This window comes from Salminus brasiliensis, chromosome 7 (assembly GCF_030463535.1).
Source record: "Salminus brasiliensis chromosome 7, fSalBra1.hap2, whole genome shotgun sequence".
In the NCBI taxonomy this organism is placed as follows: domain Eukaryota; kingdom Metazoa; phylum Chordata; class Actinopteri; order Characiformes; family Bryconidae; genus Salminus; species Salminus brasiliensis.
Window position 1 is genome coordinate 30941825 of NC_132884.1, and position 10269 is coordinate 30952093.

At 39.0% G+C, this 10269-nt stretch overlaps 1 protein-coding gene across 1 annotated transcript; it reads left to right on the forward strand.

The window, feature by feature from the left end:
- The first annotated feature begins 1228 nt into the window (after positions 1–1228).
- zmynd10 (zinc finger, MYND-type containing 10) lies at positions 1229–10139 on the forward strand. The gene is made up of 12 exons (XM_072683119.1): positions 1229–1422; positions 1550–1658; positions 2037–2153; positions 3535–3588; positions 3780–3932; positions 4488–4576; positions 4666–4766; positions 5159–5331; positions 6695–6820; positions 7795–7916; positions 8072–8197; positions 9591–10139. Exons 1-12 carry the CDS (start codon positions 1337–1339, stop codon positions 9688–9690), a joined length of 1356 nt encoding a protein of 451 aa, XP_072539220.1. The 5' UTR covers positions 1229–1336; the 3' UTR covers positions 9691–10139.
- Positions 10140–10269: the final 130 nt, after the last annotated feature.

The window sequence follows — 10269 nt, forward strand, 5'->3', positions numbered from 1 at the left end:
TTCAAAACAAAATCCCATTTTCATACAGAAATGCAGATTAGACCTGGAGTTCTTTTTTTTTTGAGTTCTGGAGACTTTTTTTTCTGTCCTTGCACCTAAATGGTGTAACGAACTTCCCCTGGGTGTCAGAATGGCGAATGAGTCCAACATAGTTGGTCATCCTCTAGTCCTTCATCAGTGGTCACAGGACACTTTCTGTTTGGTGGACTATTTTCAGTCCAGCAGTGACACTTGGGTATTTAAAAACTCCAGCAGCACTGCTGTGTCTGATCCTCTTGGACCCTCGCAACACACACTAACATGCCACTACCAAGTCTCTGTCACTGCAGTGCTGAGAATGACCCACCACCCAAATACTACCTGCTCTGTGGTGGACCTGTGGGGTCCTGAGCATTGTAGAACAGGGTGAAAGGAGGCTAATGCAGAGAAACAGATGGACTACAGTCTGGAATTATAGAAGTACAAAGTGCTCCTATATGGTATGGTAAGGTAAAATGGGCAGAGTTCATTCCAAACCAGGGCAGTGATAATATGACTGTGTAAATATGTGTATAAGATTTAAGTAGTAATTTAATTATCTGTAAAAGGAGATTAACGAAGAATTCAGATTCAGATTCAAATAATAAAAAAAATACACTAGCAGTAATAGTGGAAATGAAATGTATCCAATGTAACCAAAATCCAAATGATCGTTTTAACAAAATCTACAGTTTCCATCGATTTTTTACATAGTTTTTCATACATGATTAATGTATTAATGTGTTAATCTTAGGGCAAATTAATCATCTTAGTTTGGCCACAACTTCCTCACGTAGGTCTCTCTGTTTACAGAGCCTAGTGACAGCCCAGTGCCTGATTATCCATTTATCTCTTAAAAAGTTGCTGAAGCATTTTCTCTATTAAAGCTTCTGTGTCTGATATTATATAAAAACGGATTCCTCTAGACAGTTTATTAGGCATTTATTTATTTATTTATTTATTTATTCATTCATTCATTCTCCTGCCCAAAAAAATCAAGGCCGGGCTAGCTAGCATTTTAACTTGTGATTAATCATAAACTAATCACAGAATATTATTGTGATTAACGCGATTGAACTTTTTAATCGATTGACAGCACTAATTTTAATGCCTTCAGTGACGGCACTGCTCTCTCCATGCGCCTCTGGCGGTGCACGTGTCTGTGTATACCAGTTACCATAGCAACGAGAGTTCGTTCGCTAACTGGGAGAAGTCAACATTTTTAAGCAGCTGATAGAAAAGTAGATCTGATAAACGAATAAACATCGCAGATTACCAACTAAACTAAACTTCTGCCTTCGTAAGTCATCCACCGGTGATGGACTGTGTGCTCCTACATGCAGAAGCTGAAGGTTACATCCAGAGTTTGGAACGAATGCCACTGCGCGACATCGGGAGTCCTGCGTAAGTAAACGTTAGAGTTAGCTAGCTTAGCTAACCTAGCTGACATTAGCTGGACTGGCTAATGAACGGACCGTTGTTTTTACCTACGATACTTTGTGCTGAGTTTGTAAGTGTTTTTGTCTCACAGGTGGTTTCGGCAGCATGAATACATTGAGAAACTTAACATGCAGGCTATTCTTAATGCCAGTGCTAATCAAGAGGAGTTCATCAAAGACCTGTTTGTGTCTCTTGGGAAGGTAAATCAGTTAGTTTTCCTATATAAATATCTTAACTAATCTTAACTGGGCTCACAAACAGTGATACTGCATGATGGTGATGGTTAATAACAATGTATCTGACTAAATGAAGAATGTGCCTTGCTGAGATACTGATGGTTGGTGTGGCGCAACAGATAACACCACTACCTGTGGCCTCACTACATGTGGGAGACTGGGGTTCGATTCCTGGTCTGGGTGGCTATGCTGCGCTACATCAATAAGAGTCCTTGGGCAAGATTCCTAACACTACATTGGTCCACCTCTGTAATACGAGTAACCTTGTAAGTCGCTCTGGATAAGAGCATCAGCTAAATGCCATAAATGTAAATGTAAATGTGATGGTTAATCTTTGTTCAGATACCCACACTGGTGCACGGAATGATACTCGTGGAGATCTGGAAACACAAAGTCTTCCCAATTCTGTGCCAGCTTCAGGACTTCAGCCCCAGGAGCACTTTCCCTCTCTACATGGTGGTACGTGCACACTCCTCAACTGTCCAGGGAAGGTTTTCTGATCGATTTTGGAGCATTGCTGTATGCATTGATTGTATGCAGCGACAGGGGCGTTAGAGAGGTTAGGATGTTGGATGATCCCTACCTCACCTTATCCCCAATTCCCCAACTCATCCAAAAAGTATTGGATGGGAGCATCATCATTTCAGAGGACACGGTTCCACTGCTCTACAGCTCAAAGCTCAGCAGCTTCATACCACTCTAGCCCATGCCTGTGATTAGGCATGGTGCCAATAGATTCATGTTCGTTTGCTCCAGAGAGTCCTACGTTATTGGTAATACTTCTCTACAGAGACTAGACAAACTGCGTGTATGTGTATTTGCACATCTGTGTCCACATTGGGTGCAGATTTAAATTGCTGAATGCATTTATTAAAAGGGCTGTCCACAAACATTTGAACATATAGTGTATGTCTGGGTGCATCCATTTCGAATAAGTGCCTTCAACAAGGTGCACCAATAATACCTTCACAAACACACCTATTCCTTTATAATCACCATATAATACTATATAATAGAATGGTCACACTGGAGCAGCTGCACGAGAGCCTTAAGGTCATGATGCTCACGGCCAACTGTTGACTAGAGAAATATGAAGCCCTTGGCACCATTGGATACTTTTGGGATGAGTTTGAGTGGTTTTGTGATCCATGACTTATTATTTATCATTTATCAGCCACAGACCTCACTCACTTGTTTATGGCTAAGGGAATTGGTTCTTAGCACTGTTCTAGCATCTAGTATAAAGACTTCCCAGTAATGGCAGTAACTGCAGCAAAGGGGAAACAAACTCCATATTAATACTTTTAATTTCAGAGGAGGTGTATATTTTATTGGCATTTGGTTGTTCCAGATCAAAATCTCACAGCTGTTCTCTGTCCTTCCACACACAGTGTGCTCATCTGTTTTAGGTATGTTTTAGGGATTTGTTTAGCCCACGGGTTGCCTGGCCCATCGCCTAAGCTGGAGGAACTCATTCTTCCTCAATTCTTTGCATGTGACATCACTTCCATCTTGTTATAATTTTGGGGTCATTTTCTAACCGCTTATCCAGTGCCCTGTAACGTATTCCTGTAAAGAGACATCCAGTTAATACACTTTCAGAAGAAATGTTGGGTGACAGTTTTGGACAGTTCTATGAATTTTTTCATGAGCTTTCTATGAACTTTTGGAGATAAAGGACCAGTTCCCAGACAGAGATTAGGCCTAGTCCTGAACTACACAGCATGCTGAATGGAGATATTTTTTTATTAAAAGGAACATACAGTCTATGACTAAGATGAATCCATGCCTGCTAGTGTGTAACCTGCCACTTTCACATTAACATTTTTTATGCTATCAGATTCACCATGAAGCTACAATCATAAACCTATTGGAGACAATCATGTATCATAAGGTAGGTACTTCTGCTGAGGAATTTGTCTATTTCAAAATTATAAACTACTCACTAAGTCTGATTTATATTACTGTATTATACTGCATAACAGAGATGATAATAGAACATACAGTTTCATTGAGGAGACTAAATATCAGGCTTTTAGTAAGGTGGACTGACGGTTAAGGAGGCTTTTGGTTTTGATGCCGCAGGAGTCGTGTGAGGGAGCCGAGGATGCTGTTTTGGACCTGGTGGATTACTGCCATCGCAAACTTACTCTGCTAGCAGGGCAGTGTGCCCGCAGAGAAATCCCCATTCATGACAGAGTCTCACGCACAGAGCTAGCAGATATGAACTCTGTACAGGTGAGAGAAAGTGTCTGGTGGTGTGTAATGTGTTCAGAATGTGTAAAACTTAAACATAGTCTTACTCCTATGCTGTTTTAACCGTAAATTAATAGTTTGGCAGTCTGGGAAATCTCATTTTCATAATATTCTCATTTTTCAGCCCTAAAAACTAAAACATACAAAAATTAAAGTAATAGTTTGGAAAAGAATCAAACATTCGAACAGTTTCACCCCACTCAGTATATACCTAATTATTATTATCAAGTGTCAATCAATAAGTCAAGCAGTTAATATTAAGTATATTTATATTATATTAAATATTGTTTTTTTGTATCACTAAACATACTTTAGTAGATTATATAAAGGACTGTTGGCTTATTTTAGGGTTTGAGGTGATAATAACAGATGTAATGCCATAACAATTAGTCATTTTAATACTTTATTACATAATATACAAATTACTTTTGACTAATGTAATGTTATAATATATAAATGACTAATGAATGATTTAGCTAGCTGCTAAAAAATGGAAATTTTTGAATATATGTGTAATGTGTTTGTTGTCTGTTACAGGATCTGCGCAACCACAGTATCATGCTAGAGTTTGAAATCTCTCTCAAGGCTCTGGCTGTGCTTCGCTACATTACTGATCATGTGGAGAGGTATGACGGTTTAGGATGACACACAATAACAAACAGAATTGATGAGATAGTGGAGATGCTGATTTACCTTATTGGTCTCTTTAACATAGTTTGAGTCTGAGTGTGCTCTCAAGGATGCTGAACACTCATAATTTTCCTTGTCTGCTGGTTCAACTTGTGGAACACTGTCCCTGGAGCCGCAAAACCAGAGGTTAGTAACACAGACCCAGGGGAGTATATCTTTTTTGGCATAATGCCATCATTGGTAACAAGTGAGAGTACACATACACACATACAAAGATTTTAGACACCTGAGCACAATATTTAAAAACAGCAATAAGCGTGTTATTACAGCTTATCACATTAGAACAGATGCAGGTTAACATAAATACAGTAAAAAGTTTTTCATGTTGAAGAAAGTATTTGAGATCTTGTGAGCTAGTTTAAAGAAGATTTAAAATTTCCTCCTGGACGATGTCTGTATGATATATCCTGTATAATATCACTATGATATCCTGGATGATGCTAATTAAAAAAACTGCTCTTGAAAAACCTTCTTTCAGAACTAGTGTCATATGTATAGTGTTTTGTCTCCCTCTGCAGGTAAGCTGGAGAAGTACGAGGAGGGTAAGTGGAGAGAAATTCCTGCTGAGGACAGGCTAAAGATGACCAAACTGGACGGACAGGTCTGGATTTCTTTGCTCAACCTGCTGCTTAAACCAGACTGCCACAGGAAATATGACTTTAACAACTTCAACAAAAGCCAGCTCTTAAAGGTACAGTGTCCCATGTGCACCTAAATCAACTAATTAGCTCATCAACTAGCCACATCAGAGTTAGTAAGAGGGTTAAGTTAAGTTAAAAAAAATACTAAAATTTTCAGAGCAGAATGCTTCCAGGACCAGGGTTCTAGACCGGTGTTTCTCAAGTACTACATGTCCAGTGCCCTGCTCATTTTTTGTGGTCTTATAACTGAAATACACCAAATCATCAAATTAATGTACCAAATTAGTTCAGAGATGTATCAGATTTGGGGATAAGGACTCAACAGTCTAGCTGTATATCTGTTGTTTTTTGTGTAGGTGTTGAAATCAACCAAATATTGGCATCATTAAGGTGATTGCTTATGACACCAATACTTACAACCAGATGCAGTCTAACTCTTAAAGTAATAGTTTGTCTAAAAGTCAAACATACTGAAGTTTCTCCATCACACCTTCCTTTCCGAGAACTGTGTAGAGTTGTTAAAAAATCCCAGGCTTTGTTGTGTGGTTTCTGACCTTGGTGAGAGCAGTATGTTATTCAGTGTGAGGAATCAGATTACTTAACTCTTTGTGGTTTGAGGCGAAGTGTGTGACGATTTAGGAATACTGATTTAGGAATTGGTAGTAATATGCTTTTATTACTGTTAGCTACATGAGCATAAGTAGTTATGTAGCTAATTACTGTTAGCTACATAAGCTGGTAACTCTAGTACAAAACTAAATATGCAAACTTTGGATACCAAACATGTTTTGGTTCATTGAATACATTCGGTCAATGGTCAGAGAAACTATGTAATGCTCTTGTTTTAGTTCATTTGAATTCAAACGACATGTACAATCAAATTGGTAATCAGCATCAATATCTTCATCTTACCAATCAACACTTTCTTTGTCCTCTCTCCAAACTACATCTGAGAGGAGGCAGTAAATGAGCCCTATTCTTTTCCAACTCAAAGCTGTTTCTTCTCCATAGTCAGCCCTTGAAGTCTATAGTCTTGCCTTATCATCATAATCCTTCAGGATGTGGTCTCTGCTTGTCATTCTCACTCTGTGCCAAGTCATTGTCTTCTGACATCTTATCTGATCTTCCTTTAGGCTGATGAGAAAAACACTGCACGCCATGCTGCCGTGTCTTATTTTTAGAGGTGTTTCCTCTCTTTATCCGGTCCTCTTATTTTCTCCCCTTTTTTCCCTTTATTCTTCCACTATTTTATCTTATCTGTAGGGAGTTAAATGCACACACATATAGATATATATATATGTTTGTGTTTTATTCCAATAACAGACACCAAGACAAACTTTAGTGTGTGTTAATGAGTGTCTTAATAAGCATTTGTTATCCTGTGTGTGGTGTCTTTTGGGTTCATGTCTACAGCTGCGTGGATTTTTGACAGAGGTTGTTATTGATCAGCTGCCCAATCTTGCTGATCTTCAGCGTTTTCTCAGTCATCTAGCTGTTACAGACCCTGCACCACCTAAAAAAGAACTCATCCTCGAGCAGGTACACTCCTGACACACACACACACATAGTCCATATTACTGTGCTGCTAGAAGGTTTGTGAACCCTTTACTATTTTCTGTATTACTGCATCAATTTTAGCTTAAAATGTGATCAGATCTCCAGTCCTAAAATTGGATGAATAGAGCTCAGTTAAACATGATGCAACATTTATTTGAACATTTATTGAGAAAATGTACCCAACAATGTCTTTTTAGGTAGTTCCACAACATTTCTATTGGGTTAAGGGTCTGGACTTTTGGATTTCAAAATTCCAAAATGTAATTTGTTTTGTGCTTTAACTGTTTCTTTATAGATATAGATAGATGTAGTGTGTGCTTAGGGTTGTTGTTTGGCTGCATGACATTTGTAGGCCATTGGTCCATCAATAACTGCAAGCTATCCTGGAAATAAAGCAGGAAAGCAGCCCCAAACCATAATACTGCCGACTATGTGTGTAACATTTGGTATAAGGCCCTTATGTTGGAATGCAGTGTTTTGCCAAAGATAACACTTTTCATTTAAACATTTTTACTATTAGTGGCATTATTCAATGCAAAAGAAACCTGTAGTGCTGAATTCCCTCCTTGTGTAAATAATCACACAGTGGATTGATAGAGGTCAAACTCTTTTCTCAAAATCTTTGTTAATTCTTTTATATATTTTTTCCTGAGGTCTTCAGTAATCGCCTTTGTTCAAGGCATGGCACACTTCCACAAACCTCTGTGGAGTTGTATTTTGATAGTGAACACGTGTGTTCTTAAAACACATGTTTTTGTTGAATTGGGTTCTGTCTATCTAGTTTTAGGGATTAGATGATCTGATCATCACATTTCTGCTCAAGCTCATGCAGAAAATTGTAAGTGGTTCACAAACGTTTATGCAGACGAATCCTGAACATTTGAAACAAATGATTTGATTTGATCAATAACCAATTTCTGACAAAATAAAGTCCTGTGATTGTACAATACATTCAGCTTCCAGAAATTTGGAATGAAATTGTTGCTGAGAATTCTGGAAAGTGGAAGGCTGTAGCCAAATATCAAGTACAGAAGGTGTTCAACCCATCTGAGAGTGAGCTAAGAAAACAGGCAAACAGGTGAGCTACCCATTCCAAAATCTCATTAAAATCTGAGCTAGAAGTACCATATCAGCTTGGCATATTTCTTAGTTCAGAAAAGCTTGGGGAATGTACATGCTGTCCTGAGTGTGATCCTGTAAGTATAATGGCCTGTGTGTGTGCCTGCCCCCCAGGTTGGCTGAGACTTATAATCTTGATGTGATGGAGAGTCTTATACCAGATAAGCCGAAGTGTGGAACCTGTGGGGCAGAGGGGATCAAGCGCTGCTCCCGCTGCCAGGGGGAGTGGTACTGCAACAGGTGCCCTACATCACCATACATACCATTTTTATTAATACAACTGTTTTGAATGCAGTCTAGCCGATTCCATTCTGAGTAATACTTCTAACGGTATGTACAAAGGTAAAGGTGAGTGGCTGCATTAAAAAATAAATAATAATTAGCATTAGCATTATTCACAACCCAGAATAATGAACACTTTTACCCGTAGAAGGAATCCAGCATTTTTCAATGTGATCCCTATCTGCTGCATGTGTATCATGCCACTTACCACAGACAATAGTTCAGATATTTCTATGTACTTAGAAAAAGAACTAAACATATAAATGAAAAACTCCACTGATCAGTTCAAGATTCAAGAGAGTCATATGCACAGTAATACAGAAAGTTAATTCCATGACTAATTGTTTGGCCATAAAACATGAACTACAACCATTATGTGTGTTTACATGTTGATGTTGAAAAAAATAACATTATAAACACACTTTATTGTCATTTCAGTAAGATGGAATTCAGACCAACCACACCAACCGCAGCAGTAAACACACTCATACTAGTGAACAGAGCAGTGAGCAACCACCTCAGCGCTTAAGGAGCCATAGGGAGTTAGCTGCCCCTCAACTATGAATGTAGAGGAAGAAGAGACACTGTTCCTTCACTCCCAGCCCCCACTTCCTTAAGGGGACTGAACCAGGTGCCAAGAGCTTCAGACCTCAACTGCTCCACAGAATACAGGGTCGGCCATGCTATGGCACGCCCTGAAACAGAGAGAGTTAAGGGCCTTGCTCAATTGGCCAACAATGACAGCTTAGCAGGTCCTGTGATCAGTAAACCAGTGCTCATAGTTACATACCTCATGGCTGTAGACAACAGCCATGGCATAACTGGCATGGCTGTGACTTTACTAGCAATGTGCAGACAATGGTGTTTGCCACTATTTTATAAACACTTAAAAAAACAATGTCTTTAATTAGGAGTTGGGGTTTTGTTGATTGATTGACCACGTCTGGACTTCCCCCAAATGATGCTGATTTACAGCTTTACTTACACTTTGAGGTCTACAAAATGTGTCTCATGGAAACATTGACTAATTAAATTCAGCAACAGCCCAATTTCTTTTGTAAGTGTCATTTGAGTCAGTCGTTTTCTGGGTTTTTTAAGAAACAGAAAAAAACATCGTCAGTACACTGTAGATGCGAAAGATAAAGATTAGACTGAAAAACACTATTCTTTTTAGTATTCCTTTAACGTTACAGCCAGTAAAGTTGTGATCATGCACAGTTCAGTTCAAGCTCATCCTGGGTCCACAAGACTGTACTCGTGAAACAGAGGGACAGTCTAGACTAGAAACATTTTCAGGCTTTCATTAGGTTCCAGCCACATTGTGATAAATAACCCATTTGTTCCTCTGTAGAGAGTGTCAGGTGAAGCACTGGCCCAAGCACAAACTTGCCTGCCAGCTGATGGCAGAGGCCACAGAGAAGCTACAGAAGGAGCTCAACATCAAGACCTGAGAGGAAAGAGACAGAGACGTCAGATGCAGTATCACAGAAAAGAGCCGAGAGACGACATGACTGTAAACTCCATTATCTCACTGACCTTTGAAGAATGGGTTGCTATGGTTATGGTGGTCAAGCTGGGAAGTGAGGAGAAGGAGGAGCCACCCTTTGCTCACGTGGACAGAGCCTGTGTGTATTTGCCTTGAAAATGAGAAATGCTTGCATAGTTTTCATATAACAGTATACCCCCACTGAGCACATTGCTTCAGTGTGACCACAGATAAGAGTATGAACAATGCAGTTGCATTATTCTTCACTCCCATTTTCCTGTGTGCACACGATATTGTTTGTTAATCATATTGCAACACTGGCCTTTGTCTAATAAATGCATATGATATATGTTAGATTTGGCTGTAATATGTAAATAGGTCCATTAATAAATAACGGTTTGTTTAGTAAGTACAGTTTCTGTGTGTGTTTTGATGACTTGGTGAATCAATATGATTAAACAGTGACGAATACATTTGAAATAAAGTGAAGATCCAGCTCCAAATCATGGGAAATTATTGCATTTTTTTTTAAAGAGTTTCATTT